The following is a 22,748-nucleotide window of genomic DNA, read 5'->3' as shown; positions in this document are numbered from 1 at the left end:
TATAGAGTGTTAGTGTGGGCTGAAAAAGGTGTGAATGTATTGAACCCCGCTTGGTGAACTCGGTGAACTTGGTGAGCACGGTCTAGGTGAATACGTGCAATGGAGTGTGAAGTTGTAGTTTTCTTGGTATTACACTCCGGCTGTTTTGGAGCACAGTGTGAAGACTCCAGTGATCCTACAACTTATAGATAGCAAGTGTCTATAAGCGGTGGGCAATACGTGGCGCAACGTGATACGAAGTTTTGCATATTTGTGCGTAAATCTCGTCATCATACGCGTTGTGTAGAGTACATGCAAGCGTGATTTGTGTAAAAAATTGTCTTTTAGGCAGATATTCACTGGGTACGGTAAGTTACTCCTAAAGGCCCAGGGGATATAGGCCGAAGTAGGGCCTGCATTGGCTACACGTGTCTGCTAAAAAGGGCGGATCCGTGGTACTCGGAGCAGAAGAAGTTAGTGGAAGAACTTTGAGGACTTCCACCGTTAGACTACTGTGTTTGGAGCATTTTAGGAAGCTTTCCCGTGTTAAAAGGGTCCACAATGGGAGCCAAGTGCACAACACAGGGACGTTCCTCAGTCAGGGTTCAGACAGCAGAATTGAGACCCAGGGGGTCAGCTCGGTTGGTAATGTGGGGGAAGTATGGTCCCCACACTGAGACCTTTTGTGATGAATGGACATGAATGACTGTGGGGGATAAAGCATCATTTCCTGGGATAGGTAGTTTTTGAACCAGAGGTGTTGCAGAACTTAAGGATAAGAATATGTCTGATAAAATCCCGAAAACAAAGGGTCAGACATACAAATTGTTTAAACCTGCGACAGCAAGAGGGGTTGGTGAGTTTGATCATAAGGTATTGCAGGTGGTATGTGTAACCAAAGTCATATAAGACAAGAATGGGAATATAAGAACTGTTTGAACTTGTAGCAACAATAAATAAGTAGGAAAAAAAAAAGAGAATGCAAGTACACCGCCTTATGTAGATGTGGAAGCAGTTACGGCCAGCGTACAAACTATAGAAAATAATAAAAATATGAAAAATAGGACTGTAACCTATATATGTACTAATGAATGTTGAAGTTTTATTTAGGAGAAGGTGACCTGATCGTTTTAAGCCATTTCTCATGCACCCAGAGGAGTATCCAACCGGTAAAAGAAGAGCAGTAGCCTGTGGGGGAAGTGGCTGAGACCAGTGGAACAGGTAAGTATGGTATCATTCGTGTACATATATAGTAAAATCCAAAAAAAATAATAAAAAAAAATCAAGAAAGTAACGTTAGACATGGAGAAAAACCTGTCCGCATATTAGTATTTGCCAGCAGGAAAGCGGACAGAGACAAGGTAACCCCAGGGTATTTCTTTCAGTTACCATATAAGAAGTATTTGTTCCTAGTAATGCCCCTAGTAAAGATGAGCTCGGAAATGTTTGATGGACCATGTACAGACCCTTAATACGGGATGAGAAGGATTGAATGAATACTTCGCATAACCTAGAAGCTTGTTAAACTTTTTGTTTTTGTCTTTTGCAGAAATAGAAAACTCTCCATCTGGATAAGACCACTGGTAAACACTAATTCGGCAAATGGGAGGTGGCTGTCTCTGTGCAAATGGACGGGCTCAATAAGGCATTGAGTGTCAGGGTGCAGACTTCTTTGCAAAATTGGAAAGGTCACAGTAGCTAATCTTAGAGAGTGTGCTATTGAACATCACAAGAATAGTGCTAGGCGCAGAGAACAACAGGTGGAGAGGTTGAGGACGGTAAGTATACTGGCACATACAGGAAAGACCCATCAGTTCAAACCCCAGATCCCTAATGGTCAATAATATGTTACACTTGTAGGAAGGAAGGGCATTTTGCCAGAGATTGTAGGAGTAGTAGGACACATAGTCCATATAGATCCCCTAGACAGAAAACACAAGCCACATTATTAAACACATAGATGGGACCAAGGGACATATAGTAAAGAATCATAAGCCATATAGAAAACACAGATTCGGCCCATGGGAAGAACAAAATAAATGCAACTTACTAATGTTACATTTCGCTGTTCTAGATGCATGTCCATCACAGGTAGAGGAAATTAACTCACAGATACCGGGTTCCCTATGAACTTAGGATGGACAGGACACTGGATTGATGGCTGGGATAGTCCCAGTAGAGATAAGACACAGAATTTTTTTTTAAAAAGGGGAATAGACCAAGTAGAGAATCACTTCCCCGTAGTGCCCAATCCAGTTGTCAAATTTTTATAAAATCTTCTCCACCTCTACAAACTCATCTGTCACCAACCTCTATTCTGTTTCTCTAGTTTCCTCTTCATCTTTTGCATTCACACAGGGTGGTACAATACATGGACCCAAGTACAGTTCAAACTCCACATGCCTAGGTCCTTCAGAGTTCTGCCCAAACCCAGTATATCTCAACAGCACGATTACATCAGTATTACTGCAGTGTGCCTTGTCATGCACAAAGGGTGGAGAATGGGAATACTGGTGAAGGGAAATTTTGTATAGACACCGATATGCCTGTTGGTGAATGGCAAACCTGACATTTTCTTTTTCATTTTCTTCTTCCTTCTCTCCTCTAGAGAGGTTTCTTTTTTCTTTTTGAGTTATGCTCATGGTACTCTACATTGCAAACACACGATAGTTAAATTAAGATACAAAAATTTGTGTTCCCTGCAGGAAGAGGTAGTCTGGAGGACAAAGGGGTATGGCCAGGAGTCCTCAGGACTGTGGGCAGGTGGACATGGTACGCCAGTAGCCCTCAGAGCATACCTTTCAAGTCTAGCTGAGGTGGCACATGATCTGACTCATCTAGGCAAAGAGGGTAGGTACAGGCTGATGAGAGCCTACTGGTGTGCGTCAGGATTCTATTCTCATGCAGGTAAGAGAGCAATGACCTGTCTTACTTGCTTGAGGAAGAATATTAGTAAAGCAATACCAACAGAGCCATCCCATATCCCTCCTGCAGACGGATCTTTTCAGGAAATACAAATCAACTTCGTACAGTCAACACCCTTTAGGAATTATTGTTATGTATTGGTGTGCACTTATGTTTTCTCAAACTGGGTAGAGGCATTTCCTGCTGCCATGGATGCAGCTGTGTTTACTGCAAAGAAAAATTGCGCAGAAATTTGTGTGTAGATAAGGATACCCCTGGAAGTAGGAGCAAAGCCTGAAATTGTACTATTGTCATAATAGATACTGCCACTAGTATTATGTAGCTTCGGAACCACTCCCAGATCTTCACTCGACAAATCACCCTCTTCGAAATTTGTTTTTGTTTTGGTATGTGTCTTTTTGGGTTGTTTTTGGAAGACAGCCTCATGTCATGATTGATCCGCACAATGATCAGAAATACACCAATGAGGTGACAGTACAGTACCTTATTGAGATGAGCCAGCATTTCAGACCTTGACAAAAGAACTTGAAACTGTTGATTGCTGGTATGCCAAATGCTGTCTTGATTATGAGCCAAGAGACTGTGTGATTGTTCTTACGCTCAGGTTGCCTAATAGACAGGTGGGAAGGACCATACCAAGATTTGTTGACAGCACTAAAGGTCGCCGAAAGAGAGATTTGGGTCCACTCGTCCCACTGCAAGAAGGCCGCTGACCCGGAGAGAACTTGTGACAAAGTAGTTTATTGCTCACATTCATCGAGTTTGGGAACTGTGTGATCGAAGTGAACTGTGTACTCAAAGAGCAAGGCAAAGAGATCGCAAAAGTATCACCAGAGACTCTGTTCCACGAAGACTGAGAGACGGCACTGTTGGACACTACCTGAGCGTGCTAAAGGACTGCAGAAAGACCAGTCATTGTAATTGATTTGTTATGAACAAAAATTGTTTTGTTCCATTTCTCTTTTCTCTCTTTCCCGCTGACAAACATTTTCTTTCAGGATATTCTATTTTTGCGAGGTTTTTTTTATGAGGAGTCGAGTGTGAGACTGGAACTGGTTCTGTAGGAAGGAGTGATCTCCTTATAGGATCCCAGGATTAGCCGATCAGTTTGTTAAAATCAGAGAAAAATCAAAGGTCTAGTAGTTATGGAGTTCAGAGGTAATCAGGAGACAGTCAGACAATGACTATTCACACATTGCAGATAAAGAGCTCATTATGAGTGGCTCTCCCCGAACTCCGAAGGTTTACGTTATTTAGGAAGGACACTATTTATGTTATTTGTTCAATGATTAAACAGAATTATCATACGTTCCAGAAATGGAAACAATGTTCAGAAAATGATAGGAATATGTAGATCATGAAAATTTTATATGTCACTGTCACGATTTATTTGTGTCTTTTTCACCTACCCAGCAGAACCTCAATCGAATCCAAACATCAGTGTACAAAGACATAGGTACATGTATGTGTGAAATGTCCATCGCAAATTAGACATTATAGGCCAAAGCACTGTCCCAGCATACTCTATAGGTTGAATGTTGTCCCACACCCAACCAGTGGTCCCGTGACCGCCTAATGCATATAGATGACTCGTCCTACTCCCTGTCTTCCCCAAATATAGTCAAGTGTCTGATTTGCGAAATGCATACATACTTGTGCCTAGGTCACCGATTATGGTATGAAATATTTTTTTCTTATATTAATAATTGATGGCAGTTATTGTTTACTACCAAAGGGTGGACTGTCAAAGTCAAAAATATTACATAAAGAGAACATACAAACTACACACATTTAAGTCGCTATACTTGCAAATATGCGCAGCAAGCAGAGCAATATATGGCAACACACGCATTTACACGGACATGCCACAGAGATGGATTCGACACTTATTTCATACAGTACATAATTATAATAATATCAAGCGCCAGACATGGTCATTTAAAATCACCTAATGAATTAATGTCATGAATGTGTATTATTTGAACGGAACCAGATACATCGGTCATATTTACTATTAAAACAACCAGCTTAATGTGTAGATTAATTTGATACTTGTTATTAAGTTGTAGGACATTGCAGCGGATAGTTATGATTGAATGTATAAAAGCTAAAATCACTTTGTTAGAACAATGAATGATACAGTGAACAGGGAACTCCGGCCTGCCCCTTTGGCAGTCTTCAGGGCTGAACCTGATCAGCATATACAAAGAGAATAGTGACTCAATCATAAATGAGAGAGAGACCCCTCCCCCAGGAACTAGTCACACAGGAAGGTAGTTCCTGTCTCTTGTGGGCTCAGGGTCAGTTGCTTTTGGTCTGAGAGGGAGATGGAGGACTTGCTGGCAGATCAGTTCCTGTATTTATTTACAGAGAGAGGGAGACATAAGCTACATTGGAGGGAATGGTAATTGTATCGCTGGCATGTAACTGAAATTGTATGTAACTATGTATTAACTGCTTACTGTATGAGTTGTTACTATAGGTATACTGTACTTTGTAATATATATTGAATCCATATCCTTTTTAATAACAAATATATATATCAATGAGCTTTGGAACTCAGATAATGTGTGGGTGTATTGTTTTCTCTTATGGGATGCAGTGTTGTGCGACGTACAGCGCACATTTATGGGATTTGGTAATAAGATGTGCAGGCATTTACAATATATATTAGAGCGGGCATTTTAAATATTTGTGAGAAATCTAAAAATGGCATTCATAGGTTCAACCGATAAACTATAATATAACCCTTATGTAAGCAACAACTATATACAAGTCTTGCAGAAGAAGTCCGCACTTGGGACGGGCGCCCAGCATCCTCTACGGACTACGAGAAATAGATTTACCGGTAAGTAAAATCTTATTTTCTCTAACGTCCTTGAGGATGCTGGGACTCCGTAAGGACAATGGGGATTATACCAAAGCTCCCAAACAGGCGGGAGAGTGCGGATGACTCTGCAGCACCGATTAAGCAAACATGAGGTCCTCTTCAGCCAGGGTATCAAACTTGTAGAACTTTGCAAAGGTGTTTGAACCCGACCAAGTAGCAGCTCAGCCCAATTGCAATGCCGAGACCCCTCGGGCAGCCGCCCAAGAAGAGCCCACTTTCCTAGTGGAGTGGGCCTTAACCGATTTAGGCAATGGCAAACCTGCCGTAGAATGCGCCTGCTGAATCGTATTACAGATCCAGCAAGCAATAGTCTGCTTTGAAGCAGGAGCGCCAACCTTGTTGGCCGCATACAGAACAAACAAAGCTTCAGTCTTCCTGATTCTAGCCACATCCAGGGACTCGGAATCCTCCAAGTCCCTTGTAGTCACAGGCACGACAATAGGTTGGTTCACATGAAAAGATGAGACCACTTTTGGCAGAAAGTGAGGACGAGTCCTCAACTCTGCCCTATCCACGTGAAAAACCAAGTATGGGCTTTTATGTGATAAAGCCGCCAATTCTGAAACACGTCTTGCCGAAGCCAATGCTAACAACATGACCACTTCCCACGTGAGGTATTTCAACTCCACAGTTTTGAGTGGTTCAAACCAAGGTGACTTGAGGAAACTTAACACCACGTTAAGATCCCAAGGCGCCACCGGAGGCACAAAGGGAGGCTGAATATGCAGCACATCCTTCACAAAAGTCTGTACTTCAGGAAGAGAGGCTAATTCTCTTTGAAAGAAAATGCATAAGGCCAAAATTTGGACCTTTATGGACCCTAATTTTAGGCCCAAAGTCACTCCTGTTTGAAGGAAGTGAAGTAGACGGCCCAAATGGAACTCCTCCGTAGGAGCAGCTCTGGCCTCATACCAAGAAACATATTTTTGCCATATACGGTGATAATGTTTTAACGTCACGTCTTTTCTAGCCTTGATCAGGGTAGGAATGACCTCTTCCGGAATCCCTTTTTCCGCTAGGATCCGGCGTTCAACCGCCATGCCGTCAAACGCAGCCGCGGTAAGTCTTGGAACAGACAGGGCCCCTGCCGCAGTAGGTCCTGCCTTAGAGGAAGATTCCACGGATCTTCTGTGAGCAACTCTTGCAGCTCCGGATACCAAGTCCTCCGTGGCCAATCTGGAACAATGAGGATTGTTCTGACCCTGCTTATTCTTATTATTCTCAACACTTTGGGTATGAGAGGAAGAGGAGGAAACACATAGACCGGTCTGAACACCCAAGGTGTCACCAGAGCGTCCATCGTTACCGCCTGAGGGTCCCTTGACCTGGCGCAATACCGCTTTAGCTTTTTGTTGAGACGTGATGCCATCATGTCTATTTGAGGCAGTCCCCACCGACCCGTGATCTGTGTGAAGACTTCTTGATGAAGTCCCCACTCTCCCGGATGGAGGTCGTGCCTGCTGAGGAAGTCCGCCTCCCAGTTGACCACCCTCGGGATGAACACTGCTGATAGCGCGCTTGCATGGCCTTCCGCCCAGCGTAGAATCCTGGTCGCTTCTGCCATGACCACTCTGCTCCTCGTTCCACCTTGGCGGTTTATATGAGCCACTGCCGTGACATTGTCTGACTGAATCAGAACCGGTTTTTCCCGAAGCAATTCCTCCGCTTGACGCAGGGCGTTGTATATGGCCCTTAACTCCAGGACGTTGATGTGGAGACAAGTCTCTAGATTTGACCAGAGACCTTGTAAATTTCTTCCCAGTGTGACTGCTCCCCAGCCTCGGAGGCTTGCGTCCGTGGTCACCAGGACCCAGTCCTGAATGCCGAACCTGCAACCCTCTAGTAGGTGAGCACTGTGCAGCCACCACAGGAGAGATACCCTGGTCCTGGGAGACAGGGTGATCCTTCGATGCATTTGTAAATGGGACCCGGACCACTTGTCCAAGAGGTCCCATTGAAAAGTCCTCGCATGGAACCTGCCGAAAGGGATGGCCTCGTATGAAGCCACCATCTTCCCCAGGAGCCGTGTGCAATGATGCACTGAAACCTGTTTTGGTTTTAATAGGTTCCTGACCTGGGCTATGAGCTCCTGAACCTTTTCGACCGGAAGAAAAACCTTTTTCTGGTCTGTGTCTAGAATCAGGCCCAAAAAAGTTAGACGCGTTGTAGGGACTAGCTGGGACTTCGGTATATTGAGAATCCAGCCGTGTAACTGCAACGTCTTCATGGACAGAGAAATGCTGTCCAGCAACTTCTCCCGAGATCTCGCCTTTATGAGGAGATCGTCCAAGTATGGGATAATTGTGATCCCCTGCCTGCGCAGGAGCACCATCATTTTCGCCATTACCTTGGTGAAAATTCTCGGGGCCGTGGAAAGCCCAAACGGCAACGTCTGAAATTGGTAGTGACAGTCCTGCACTGCAAATCTCAGGAACGCCTGATGAGGGGGGGAATACCGGAACATGAAGGTAAGCATCCTTTATGTCCAGGGACACCATCCAATCCCCCCTCCAGGCTGGCGATGACCGCCCTGAGTGATTCCATTTTGAACTTGAACCTCCTCAAGTACAGGTTCAGGGATTTTAGGTTTAAAATGGGTCTGACCGAACCGTCCGGTTTCGGGACCACAAACAGGGTTGAGTAATATCCCTCTCCTTGCTGGAGATGAGGAACTGTGACAATCACCTGTTGAATATACAATTTTTGGATTGCTGCCAACACTAGCTCCCTCTCTGACGGGGAAGCCGGCAGAGCCGACTTGAAAAACCGGCGAGGAGGCAAGTCTTCGAATTCCAGCCTGTATCCTTGAGAAACAATCTCTAATGCCCAGGGATCCACCTGCGAGTGAACCCAGACGTGGCTGAAAAACCGAAGACGAGCCCCCACTAGATCTGCCTCCCCCCGGGAAGCCCCAGCGGCATGCGGTGGACTTTGCAGATGCAGGGGAGGACTACTGCTCTTGGGAACTAGCTGTGTGCAGCTTCTTTCCCCTGCCTTTCCCTCTGGCAACAAAGGACGATCCCCGTACCTTTTTGTTTTTATTGGAACGAAAGGACTGCATTTGATAATGAGGTGCCTTTTTTGTATGCTGCGGGGGGACATAAGGTAAGAAATTTGACTTGCCAGCCGTTGCGGTAGAGACAAGGTCCGAGAGGCCGTCTCCAAACAACTCCTCCCCTAAGGCAAGGACTCCATATGCCGCTTTGAATCGGCATCTCCCGTCCACTGTCGGGTCCACAAGAGCCGCCTAGCAGAAATAGACATAGCATTTATTCTGGAGCTTAATAAACAAATGTCTCTCTGAGCATCTCTCATATACAAGGCAGCATCTCTGATATGCTCTATGGTCATTTGAATGGCATCCCTATCTAAGGTGTCAATCTCCGTAGATAAGGAATCTGCCCATGCCACAACCGCACTACAAACCCAGGCCGACGCCATAGCCGGTCTAACAATAGTACCTGAATGAGTGTAAATGTGCTTCATGGTAATTTCCTGCCTGCGATCAGCAGGATCCTTGAGGGAAGCCGTTTCCTGAGAAGGCAGTGCCACCTTTTTGGACAAGCGTGTCAGCGCCTTGTCTACTGTAGGCGAAGATTCCCATCGTATCCTATCCGTTTGTGGAAAAGGATACGCCATAAGAATCCTTTTGGGAACTTGTGGTCTCCTATCTGGAGATTCCCAAGCCTTTTCGCACAATTCACTCAGTTCAAATGAGGACGGAAAGGTGACTTCAGGCTTTTTCCCTATATACATGTGTACCCTCGTGTCAGGGACAGGGGGTTCCTCAGTAATATGCAAAACCTCTTTAATGGCAATAATCATGTACCGAATACCTTTTGCCACCCTCGGCTGTAATTTTGCATCTTCATAGTCGACACTAGAGTCAGTATCCGTGTCGGTATCTTTGTCATCGATCTGGGATATGGTGTGCTTCTGAGACCCCGAAGGGCCTGGCGCCACAGGGACAGGCATGGACTGGCTACCTGACTGAACCCTAGCTTCAGCCTTGTCTAACCTTTTATGCAATAGATTGACATTTGCATTCAAGACATTCAGCATATCCACCCATTCCGGTGTCGGTGTTGCCGACGGCGACCTGACATTCAAGCACTCCCCCTCCACATTAAGCGAGCCTTCCTCGTCAAACATGTCGACACACGCGTACCGACACACTTCACACACACAGGGAACCTCTTTTCTGAAGACAGTATCCCCTTCAAGGCCCTTTGGAGAGACAGAGAGAGAGTATGCCAGCACACACCCTAGCGCAATGACCCTGGAGACCAACATAAAATGTTTTTCCCCCAGCCGCGCTGTATAATATGTTATCCGCCAATTATGTGCCCCCCCCCTCTCTTTTAAACACCCCTTCACCGTGTGTAAGCAGGGGAGAGTCCGGGGAGCTTCCTCTCAGCGGTGCTGTGGAGAGAAAATGGCGCTGGTGAGTGCTGAGGGAGAAGTCCCACCCCCTCGGCGGCGGGCTTCTGTCCCGCTCAAACTTACTAAAATATGGCGGGGGCTCTTTTATATACATGTACAGTGCCCACCTGTACATGTATATTGTCTTTTGCCATAATAGAGGTGTTATATTGCTGCCCAGGGTGCAGCAATATAACACCTCTATTATGCCCCCCCCCCCCCCCCCCCCCCTGCGCCCTGCACCCTTACAGTTTCCGGAGTATGTGAGGTGTATGGGAGCAATGACGCACAGCTGCAGTGCTGTGCGTTACCTCAGTGAAGCTGAAGGCTTCTGCCGCCTGACGTCTTCTGACTTCGGTTCTTCTGGTTCTGTGAGGAGAACGGCGGCGCGGCTCTGGGGGTGGACGCCCAGTAAGAACCTGTGTTCACCCCCTCTGGAGCTAATGGTGTCCAGTAGCCGAGGAAGCAGAGCCTATCTTAGACAAGAAGGTCTGCCCCTCTCTCCTCAGTCCCTCGATGCAGGGAGCCTGTTGCCAGCAGTGCTCCCTGTAAAAAAGTAGAAAAAAATCCCAACAAAAATGCTTCTAGGCAGAGAACTCAGGAGAGCTCTCTGCAGTGCACCCATCCTGCTCTGGGCACAGTGTAAAACTGAGGTCTGGAGGAGGGGCATAGAGAGAGGAGCCAGTGCACACCCAGAGTCCAAAGCTTTCTTAAAGTGCCTTATCTCCTGCGGAGCCCGTCTATTCCCCATGGTCCTTACGGAGTCCCAGCATCCTCAAGGACGTTAGAGAAATAATCTTATAGAGCAAGAGCTCCTTTCCTGTGCTGCTAGCTCCAGCACAATTGTTCAAACTGGAGGGATGGGGGTGCGTGAAGGGGGAGGAGCCAGCTGTGCATAAATTTGTTATTACATTGTGCTATCTCTGGTCTGCATCCTGCACACTCCAGCTGTCTAGTTCTCGAGTGTCCCCTAGTGGATGATAGAGAAATATTATTTTATTTGATATAAAGTCATTCCCGCACACAGCTCTCACTGAAAAAAAAAAAAAAAACATAACATGATGCATGACTTACTCCTTACAGAGCCATAACATAATTGAGCTAAAAATGTCTTATAACTCTAATTATACAGTAGTGATTCCCTACATTTTGAGTTAAAACCATAGGAAATCCCCAATGTATTAAATTCAGGTGCTATCCAGCTTTTTACCTAATATAATAATGCACAGATCTTAAAATGTCTGCAGTTCTGGCTGTTTAGGGTGGGTAAAAAGAGGGCAAAATGCACTTGATACAAACAAGGGGACTGATTCAGACCTGATCGTTGCTGTACGTTTTCACACAGCCATTAATTGCGCATGCACCGCAATGCACACGCTCATCGGCAAACAACAGGCTGGTGTGAAAATTCTAATAGCACAGCCAGTCGCATGCTGATTGACAGGAGGAGGCTGTTTGTGGGTGGCAACTGACTGTTTTCTGGGAGTGGCAGGGAAAACGCAGGCTGCCCAATCGTTTTCAGGGAGGGTGTGTGACATCAGCTCCGGCCCCGATCAGCCCGTTCTCATCGCACTGTAGGAGTAAGTTTTGAGCAGCGCACATACTGCACACAGTGGTAAAACCCATTCACTGCTGAGTGAGGTGTGAACAGATTTGCAGCTGTCCGCTGGCTAAAGGATTTTTAGCAGCTCGGTGTACACATGCGATCACACACTTGCACAGAGAATATACACTCCTCTTGGGCAGCGACTATCTGATCACAAGGCTACAATTTTAGCAGCTAGCGATCAGGTTTGAATCACCCCAAAGTATCAGAACCATTTTTAGTATAAAGGCAAAGCAGGTGGATGTGGTTTTCGGTAGACCTTTCCAAATAATATAATAAAAATGCTAAAACACGATTGTAAAATATTACAAATTTATTAAAAACAAAAGTGTCAGGTAATCAAGTCCAAAACCATATGAATCATTTGCTTTATTTTGTACATTTTATATACATAGATTAAACATTCCAAAAAAAATAATAATTCAATCATAATGGTTACTGTAGTCACTAGGGTTGAATGTATCAGTTTATTTCTGCTACAGGAAGAATGTTACTGTAAGAAGTGTGCACAAAAATCTACATAGTTCATAGATCACTATGCAGCAAGAAAGCTAGATGACAACAAACCCCAAAAGTGCATACTTAAAATAAATAAATGCAAACATCTTCTTTTTGTTTGTTGTTTTTTGTTTCGATAACTCAACTTAAGAATTGGAAATGCACGATTCTCATTTCAACAGAGTAAAAAGCAATTTATACAGTACAGGGGAAAAAAACAAAGTTAAGTCATTTTGGATCTAAAAAAAAAAATAAGATTTTACTTACCGATAAATCTATTTCTCGTAGTCCGTAGTGGATGCTGGGACTCCGTAAGGACCATGGGGAATAGCGGCTCCGCAGGAGACAGGGCACAAAATAAAAGCTTGAGATATCAGGTGGTGTGCACTGGCTCCTCCCCCTATGACCCTCCTCCAAGCCAGTTAGGATACTGTGCCCGGACGAGCGTACATAATAAGGAAGGATATTGAATCCCGGGTAAGACTCATACCAGCCACACCAATAACACCGTACAACTCGTGATCTGAACCCAGTTAACAGTATGATAAATTTAAAGGAGCCTCTGAAAAGATGGCTCAACAATAATAACCCGAATTTTTTGTAACAATAACTATATACAAGTATTGCAGACAATCCGCACTAGGGATGGGCGCCCAGCATCCACTACGGACTACGAGAAATAGATTTATCGGTAAGTAAAATCTTATTTTCTCTAACGTCCTAAGTGGATGCTGGGACTCCGTAAGGACCATGGGGATTATACCAAAGCTCCCAAACGGGCGGGAGAGTGCGGATGACTCTGCAGCACCGAATGAGAGAACTCCAGGTCCTCCTCAGCCAGGGTATCAAATTTGTAGAATTTAGCAAACGTGTTTGCCCCTGACCAAGTAGCTGCTCGGCAAAGTTGTAAAGCCGAGACCCCTCGGGCAGCCGCCCAAGATGAGCCCACTTTCCTTGTGGAATGGGCTTTTACTGATATTGGCTGTGGCAATCCTGCCACGGAATGTGCAAGCTGAATTGTACTACAAATCCAACGAGCAATCGTCTGCTTTGAAGCAGGAGCACCCAGCTTGTTGGGTGCATACAGGATAAACAGCGAGTCAGTTTTCCTGACTCCAGCCGTCCTGGAAACATATATTTTCAAGGCCCTGACAACGTCCAGCAACTTAGAGTCCTCTAAGTCCCTAGTAGCCGCAGGTACCACAATAGGTTGGTTCATGTGAAATGCAGAAACCACCTTAGGTAGAAATTGAGGACGAGTCCTCAATTCCGCCCTGTCAGAATGAAAATTTAGGTAAGGGCTTTTACATGATAAAGCCGCCAATTCTGACACACGCCTAGCTGAAGCCAAGGCCAACAGCATCGACACCTTCCACGTGAGATATTTTAAATCTACCGTAGACAATGGTTCAAACCAGTGTGATTTTAGAAATCTCAACACAACATTGAGATCCCAAGGTGCCACTGGAGGCACAAAAGGAGGCTGTATGTGCAGCACCCCTTTCACAAATGTCTGAACTTCAGGTACTGAAGCCAGTTCTTTCTGGAAGAATATCGACAGGGCCGAAATTTGAACCTTAATGGACCCTAATTTTAGGCCCATAGACAGTCCTGTTTGCAGGAAATGCAAGAAACGACCCAGTTGAAATTCCTGTGTAGGGGCCTTCTTGGCCTCACACCACGCAACATATTTACGCCAAATGCGGTGATAATGTTTTGCGGTTACTTCCTTTCTGGCTTTTACCAGAGTAGGGATGACTTCTTCTGGAATGCCCTTGTCCTTCAGGATCCGGCGTTCAACCGCCATGCCGTCAAACGCAGCCGCGGTAAGTCTTGGAACAGACAAGGCCCCTGCAGTAGCAGGTCCTGTCTTAGAGGTAGAGGCCACGGTTCGTCCGTGAGCATCTCTTGAAGTTCCGGGTACCAAGACCTTCTTGGCCAATCCGGAACCACGAGTATAGTTCTTACTCCTCTCCTTCTTATGATTCTCAATACTTTCGGTATGAGGGGCAGAGGAGGGAATACATACACTGACTGGTACACCCACGGCGTTACCAGAGCGTCCACTGCTATTGCCTGAGGGTCCTTTGACCTGGCGCAATATCTGTCCAGTTTTTTGTTTAGACGTGACGCCATCATGTCCACCTTTGGTCTTTCCCAACGGTTTACAATTTGGTGGAAGACTTCTGGGTGAAGTCCCCACTCTCCCGGGTGAAGGTCGTGTCTGCTGAGGAAGTCTGCTTCCCAGTTGTCCACTCCCGGAATGAACACTGCTGACAGTGCTATCACATGATTTTCCGCCCAGCGAAGAATCCTTGCAGTTTCTGCCATTGCCCTCCTGCTTCTCGTGCCGCCCTGTCTGTTTATGTGGGCGACTGACGTGATGTTGTCCGACTGGATCAACACCGCCTGACCCTGAAGCAGAGGTTTTGCTTGAATTAAGGCATTGTAAATGGCCCTTAGTTCTAGAATGTTTATATGAAGAGATGTTTCCATGCTTGACCACAAGCCCTGGAAATTCCTTCCCTGTGTGACTGCTCCCCAGCCTCTCAGGCTGGCATCCGTGGTTACCAGGATCCAATCCTGAATGCCAAATCTGCGGCCCTCTAGTAGATGAGCCTTCTGAAGCCACCACAGGAGAGACACCCTTGTCCTTGGCGACAGGGTTATCCGTTGATGCATCTGAAGATGCGATCCGGACCATTTTCCCAGTAGATCCCACTGAAAAGTTCTTGCATGGAATCTTCCGAATGGAATCGCTTCGTAAGAAGCCACCATTTTTCCCAGGACCCTTGTGCACTGATGCACTGAGACCTGTCCTGGTTTTAGGAGGTTCCTGACTAGCTCGGATAACTCCCTGGCCTTCTCCTCCGGGAGAAACACCTTCTTCTGGACTGTGTCCAGAATCATTCCTAAGAACAGTAGACGTGTCGTTGGAATCAGCTGCGATTTTGGAATATTTAGAATCCATCCGTGCTGACTTAGCACTACCTGAGATAGTGCCACTCCGACTTCTAACTGTTCCTTGGTTCTTGCCCTTATCAGGAGATCGTCCAAGTAAGGGATAATTAAGATGCCTTTTCTTCGTAGAAGAATCATCATTTCGGCCATTACCTTGGTAAAGACCCGAGGCGCCGTGGACAATCCAAACGGCAGCGTCTGAAACTGATAATGACAGTTTTGTACTACAAACCTGAGGTACCCTTGGTGAGAAGGATATATTGGGACGTGGAGATAAGCATCCTTGATGTCCAGCGACACCATATAGTCCCCCTCTTCCAGGTTCGCTATCACCGCTCTGAGTGACTCCATCTTGAATTTGAACCTTTTTATGTAAGTGTTCAAAGATTTTAGATTTAATATTGGTCTCACCGAGCCGTCCGGCTTCGGTACCACAAATAGTGTGGAATAATACCCCTTCCCCTGTTGTAAGAGGGGTACCTTGATTATCACCTGCTGGGAGTACAGCTTGTGAATGGCTTCCAGAACTGCCTCCCTGTCGGAGGGAGACTTTGGTAAAGCAGACTTCAGGAACCGATGAGGAGGAAACGCCTCGAATTCCAGTTTGTACCCCTGTGATACTACCTGTAGAATCCAGGGATCCACTTGCGAGTGAGCCCACTGCGCGTTGAAATTCTTGAGACGGGCCCCCACCGTGTCTGAGTCTGCTTGTAAAGCCCCAGCGTCATGCTGAAGACTTGGCAGAAGCAGGGGAGGGCTTCTGCTCCTGGGAAGCGGCTGCATGGTGCTGCCTTTTTCCTCTTCCTCTGCCCTTGGGCAGAAAAGTGTGACCTTTTGCTCGCTTGTACTTATGGGAACGAAAGGACTGAGTTTGAAAAGACTGTGTCTTTTTCTGTTGATGTGAAGTAACCTGGGGTAAAAAGGTGGATTTTCCAGCCGTTGCCGTGGCCACCAGGTCTGTTAGACCAGCCCCAAATAACTCCTCCCCCTTATACGGCAATACTTCCATGTGCCGTTTGGAATCTGCGTCCCCTGACCACTGTCTGGTCCATAATGCTCTTCTGGCAGAGATGGACATTGCGCTTACTCTTGATGCCAGGGTTCAAATATCCCTCTGCGCATCACGCATATATAGCAATGCATCCTTTAAATGTTCTATAGTTAACAGAATATTGTCCCTATCCAGGGTATCAATATTCTCAGTCAGGGAATCCGCCCATGCGACTCCAGCACTGCACATCCAGGCTGATGCGATTGCTGGTCGCAGTATAACACCAGTATGTGTGTATATACTTTTCAGGATATTTTTCCAGCCTCCTATCAGCTGGTTCTTTGAGGGTGGCCGTATCAGGGGACGGTAACGCTACTTGTTTAGATAAACGTGTGAGCGCCTTATCTACCCTAGGGGGTGTTTCCCACCGTGCCCTAACCTCTGGCGGGAAAGGGTATAGTGCTAATAACTTATTAGAAATTAGCTGTTTTTTATCGGGGGAAACCCACGCTTTATCACACACCTCACTTATTTCCTCAGACTCAGGAAAAACTATTGGCAGTTTTTTCACACCCCACATAATACCCGCCTTTGAGGTATTTGTAGTGTCAGAAAGGTTCAATGCCTCTTTCATTGCCGTGATCATGTAACGTGTGGCCCTACTGGACATTACGTTTGTCTCGTCACCGTCGACACTAGATTCAGTATCTGTATCTGGATCCGTGTCGACCCACTGAGGTAGCGGCCGTTTTAGGGCCCCTGAGGGTGTCTGAGACGCCTGAACAGGCACTAATTGATTTGCCGGCTTTCTCATGTCGTCAACAGTTTTTTGTAAATTGCTGACATTATCACTTAATTGCTTAAACACAATCATCCAGTCAGGTGTCGACTCCCTAGGGGGTGACATCACTAACACAGGCAACTGCTCCGCCTCCACCTCATTTTCCTCCTCATACATGTCGACACACGCGTACCGACACACAGCACACACACACCGGGAATGCTCTGATAGAGGACAGGACCCTACTTAGCCCTTTGGAGAGACAGAGGGAGAGTCTGCCAGCACACACCCAGCGCTATATATATACAGGGATAACCTTATATAAGTGTTAATCCCTTATAGCTGCTGTTAATCTAGTTATTTGCTGCCAAAATGCCCCCCCTTCTCTTTTTTACCCTGAATCAGATGCAGTACTGCAGGGGAGAATCAGGGAGCCGTCCTTCCAGCGGAGCTGTGAGGGAATAATGGCGCCAGTGTGCTGAGGAGATAGGCCCCGCCCCTTCACGACGTCCTTAACTCCCGCTTTTTTGTGTAAAATGGCAGGGGAAAAAATACATCCATATAGCCCTGGAGCTATATGTGATGTATTCCTTTTGCCAGCTAAGGTATATGTGTGTTATATTGCGTCTCAGGGCGCTCCCCCCCAGCGCCCTGCACCCTCAGTGACCGGAGTGTGAAGTGTGCTGAGAGCAATGGCGCACAGCTGCGGTGCTGTGCGCTACCTTAGTCTTGAAGACAGGATGTCTTCTGCCGCCGCTTTCACCGGACCTTCGTCTCTTCTGGCTCTGTAAGGGGGACGGCGGCGCGGCTCCGGTGACCCATCCAGGCTGAACCTGTGATCGTCCCTCTGGAGCTAACGTCCAGTAGCCTAAGAAGCCCAATCCACTCTGCACTCAGGTGAGTTCGCTTCTTCTCCCCTTAGTCCCACGATGCAGTGAGCCTGTTGCCAGCAGGACTCACTGAAAATAAAAAAACCTAACTAAACTTTTATTCTAAGCAGCTCTGGAGAGCTACCTAGTTTGCACCCTTCTCGGCCGGGCACAAAAATCTAACTGGCTTGGAGGAGGGTCATAGGGGGAGGAGCCAGTGCACACCACCTGATATCTCAAGCTTTTATTTTGTGCCCTGTCTCCTGCGGAGCCGCTATTCCCCATGGTCCTTACGGAGTCCCAGCATCCACTTAGGACGTTAGAGAAATTAGAGAAAAGTCATGTTTAATGCTTTACTAATCAACACAACTGATTAACTCATTGCGTGCTAAAGACAAGTCTAACTCCTCATCCGCATGTACAATAAAAATGCTGAAAAGTAGGCCCTCTGGTCTTTAGCACTCAAGCTCTTCAGAAAAAAGTTGAACACATACTTTGTAATTAGCAGCGGGTCTAATACCCCTTTCAGACTTGCATAGCAGGGTCACACCCGGGAATATGTACACAGGTCCTTCCCAGGTGCGACCCCTTTCAGACTTGTGTGCCGGGTTGGTGACATTACCGCTGATGCTACCGGTGGCGGCACTTGGAGATGATCATCTCCAAGCACGGCCTCCTCCTATGCAGAGAATAGGTGCCGGGTCGCCTTGACCTGGCTTACCCATTCACACTGCACGCATTCTGGGTCGATTCCGGCTTCAACCCAGGACATGACCTGGGATGAATTGGCAGGATGCTCGACCCGGATATTGCTTTAGGAATCATTCATAATAGGCAAAATTTCGGGTTGATGTACGTTTACGTGCAATAACCCGGGAAATTTTTGCTAGTCTAAAAGGGGTACAAGTAACAGTGGGGTGAGGCAGAGCAGACTGGGTTGTAGCGACATCATTGTGGTGACTCCTGATATTACGTTGGAGGAGGGTCTTATTCTGCACTATAAAAACCTGAAATGCACCTACAGACCTGGGGGTGCCTCTTTCAAAAGAGGGGAGTCTTGGATCCAACTTTTTGTCTGGTGATCATGGCATGCCTTATTGAGCTACCATATTATTTCTACACAGCAATGACAAAACAAAAACTATTCTGAAAAAAGGTACAACGCCAAAGCAAGAACCACAAAATTTGTTGATGCTTGTCATCAGTGATCATGTTTTAAGTTAACATTGTACACATTTATATATAAAGCAGACTGATTTACCTAATAAACTTTCAAAATATTACAATTGGATCATCATCCATACGTAATATCGGGTAAGCTGGCAAATATTGCAAGTTGTAAGACCAGCTGTTTTGGGTAAAAAATATAATGGTTTAAATAGTGTTTCTCTTACCTGCATGCTATAAATGGGCTGCATGTTTTACATTATTGTAATGTAATAAAAAGGTGCATAGATAACTTGATCTATTAAGGTTGATCAATGATATTATAAAAAAATGATGGTATACTGGATGCACTACTTTGTAGACACCTTTGTGGGGAACAGAATGCTTTTGGGTTAGGTGTACTCCATTTTAATGAGACCATTACTGTGGGACTATAGTTATATCACTTTTCCCACTGAATTTCATGATTAGCAGACTCATGACTTGATCCAGCTGTTTAAAGACCATAAAAAAAAAAAAAAAAAATAATAATAATAATACAATTACATGCTGACTGCATTGTATCCTTTTCTTTTTGATGAAGCAATACCATTTAAGCTATCAAATGTTTGAATTTAACAACAAAACCTACACGTATGAGCCAGCTGGACCACAATACTAAGAGAAAAAAAATGCAGCTCCAATATTAAACACATTAAAAAGGGAGACTATTGTGCAAAACATTACCACGCAGAAAATGCTATTAGCTAAACAAATGTAAAGGTCATTTTAAAAAACAAATTGTACTTTTATACACTTTTCACAATTATAGCAATGTAGAAAAACATGCAGTAACTTAAGGCCCGTACACACTGGGCGATTTTGAGCTGAAAGCAGCTCACTTTTGGTGTGTTGAGCCGCTTTCAGCTCAAAGCCGCCCAGTGTGCATGCCCCGTCGATGAGCGCTGATGCGCGCTCCTGCTTCATTGACGGTGGCAGCCGTTGATCTACTGGTATCACCAGCAGATGAATGGCAGGGTGAACAGCTTTCCATAGCGTCCTGCTATGGAAAGCCGCTCACCCCCGCTGACATTGCTGGGCAGGGAGTAAAATAGCTCGGTGTGTATGCACTGAGCGATTTTCAGCCCAGCGATCATCGCTGTGCACATACGCTGGGCAAAAACGCACAATGTGTATGGACCTTTAAACTCCTTAATCTGACTTGCAGTAATTTGATTAGATAAAAAGTGATTGGTAACAAAGTACCTTTTTTTTCTTTTCTTATTACAACCATGAATTTATGTGCTCGGCTCTCATCATAGTATATCACAGACATAACTTAAATGTAAGTTAGTGGAAGGCGTTGTATCGACACCTATATAACACGTAATTAGGTAGCAAAAAATATCCTAAGATTTCTTCCCCATTCTCAAGGTGTGGATGGAAATTTCCATTAGGACATGTAAACAAAACGACAATTCTATAAAAAGTGCAAATCACTTTAGGCTTGCAGGGACCTTGTAGGACAGGTCCTGCCAGGCCCGGCAGCCCTACTTCCACTCTCCTACAGCAGGATATCTCAGCTAGAGAAACTTTGGTAAAATGCAAGCTTTACTCTTTCAATGTGGTAGCACAATTTTATAGCCATGGCAGGCTTGAGATCCATGCAGTCCTGAACAGCAGGCAGGTTGAGTAACAGCAGTGCCTTCCCGTCTATTTCCTGGCGGTGGAAAGAGAAAATGAAATGTAAACACAACAACATAATATATCTTACAGGATTCATGGTTTAAGGAAGTGGTTCCCAAACGGAGTGCCGTAGCACCCTGGCTGCCTCAGGTCCCTTGCAGGGGTGCCACAGGTTGGTGATTCAGGACTAGATCAAATTGTTTCTGATAAATGCGATTGGCAAAACCAGCCAAAGGATGAAAGTTTAGCGTAATTAACTTAATGTATCCATTTTTTGCTGAATTTCTCAATGAGAAACGTTTGGTCTAGGGATGGCATGAAGAAATTATGATACTCTAGGGCACAGTGATCCAAACAACTTTGGGAACTACAAGTTTAAGGCATTAAGAAGTACAGTATACAGACATTAACAGCTTAGCTTGATTACCCTTCATGACAGCACTGCAGATTAATGGACATAAATTAATGCCTGGAGGAGGCGAGGGAGGCAAGGGCCTGTGCATTGCCCCCTCCTCTTCCTCATACTTTCAGCCATCCTCCTCATTTTCTGATAGATAGTGCATACGCAGATCTCAATCACTCTCGCACAGTGCCAGAATCTGTCATCTGCACCACCTTTCTGAATATGTCACTTATAAAGGGGAAAGGAAGGGGAGACACTGCTCTGCACACCACAGTGAAGTCTATTTTGGGTACAAGGTTTGTGCCATGTGCATGACTCCCTCAAATCCTATTTTGGTTTCAGTGGCACTCATTTTAGAGGGTAAGAAGTTTCCGGTACTTGCTTTTCTGGATTGTGGAGCTGCAAGGAATTTTATGGACTCCACCTTTGCTTCATCCCTGAATATTTCTTTTAAGCCTTTGGAGTCTTCTGTGTCTGTTTGTGGTCTTTATGGCAACTCCTTAACCCATGGACAAATTAAGTTTCGGACCCCGCCCCTACTTTTTTTCGTGAGATTTCTTCATTCTGAAAGATTTACTTTTTTCCTTATTCGTTGCCCCCTTGCTCCTGTGGTCCTTGGACTACCATGATTGAGAGAACACAATCCAGTAGTTGACCGGAGGTCTGGTGAGATCATCCGCTGGAGCTCAGCATATGTGTCTCGCTGTCTCTCTCTGCCTATCCGTTCCATGCAGATCGATCCAAAGGATCTTCCTAAACCATATCTCACCTTCCAAGATGTTTTCTCTAAGAAGGAGGCTTACACTCTCCCTCCAGATGGTGACTTTGACTGTGTGATCGACCTCATCCCTAATGCTAAACTACCCAAGGGAAGTTTGTATGGCTTGTCTGTTCCTGAGACTCAGGCCAGGGATCAATACATTCAAGAATGTCTGGCCAAGGGGTTCATCCGCTCATCCATATCGCCGGTAGGAGCTGAATTCATCTTTATGGCCAAGAAGGATGGGTCGTTGCGACCTTGTATTGATTACAGGGCTTTGACCAAGATCACAGTGAAGAATTCCTATCCCCTTCCTCTCATCTCTGTGCTATTTGACCAATTTCAGGAGGCTGTGTTCTTCTCCAAGACTGACTTAAGAGGGGCCTACAACCTTGTGCAGATTCGAGAGGGAGACGAGTGGAAGACTGCATTTAATACTCATACAGGGCATTATAAATACAGGTTGAGTATCCCATATCCAAATATTCCGAAATACAGAATATTCCAAAATACGGAATTTTTTGAGTGAGATAGTGAAACCTTTGTTTTCTGATGGCTCAATGTACACAAACTTTGCTTAATACACAAAGTTATTAAAAATATTGTATTATAAGACCTTCAGGCTGTGTGTATACGGTGTATATAAAACATAAATTGTGTGACTGTACACACACTTTGTTTAATGCAAAAAGTTATTAAAAATATTGGCTAAAATTCCTTCAAGCTATGTGTATAAGGTATATATGAAACATAAAAGCATTCTGTGCTTAGATTTGGGTCCCATTGCCATGATATCTCATTATGGTATGCAATTATTCCAAAATACGGAAA

The 22,748-nt window shown here is 45.3% G+C and overlaps 1 protein-coding gene across 5 annotated transcripts in view; it reads right to left on the bottom strand.

The window, feature by feature from the left end:
* Positions 1-18,188: 18,188 nt before the first annotated feature.
* SFMBT1 (Scm like with four mbt domains 1) overlaps positions 18,189-22,748 on the bottom strand; it is a 355,522-nt gene continuing 350,962 nt past the window's right edge. For all 5 annotated transcript variants that reach the window (XM_063940693.1, XM_063940695.1, XM_063940694.1 and 2 more), the window contains exon 21: positions 18,189-20,788. In XM_063940693.1, the coding sequence (XP_063796763.1) occupies positions 20,648-20,788 (141 nt within the window). In that variant the 3' untranslated portion in view covers positions 18,189-20,647. The remainder of the gene's footprint in view (positions 20,789-22,748) is intronic.

Source organism: Pseudophryne corroboree, chromosome 9 (genome assembly GCF_028390025.1).
Source record: "Pseudophryne corroboree isolate aPseCor3 chromosome 9, aPseCor3.hap2, whole genome shotgun sequence".
Lineage (NCBI taxonomy): Eukaryota > Metazoa > Chordata > Amphibia > Anura > Myobatrachidae > Pseudophryne > Pseudophryne corroboree.
The sequence above is the reverse complement of the archived record's forward strand: the minus strand, read 5'-3'. Positions and strand labels throughout refer to the sequence as shown.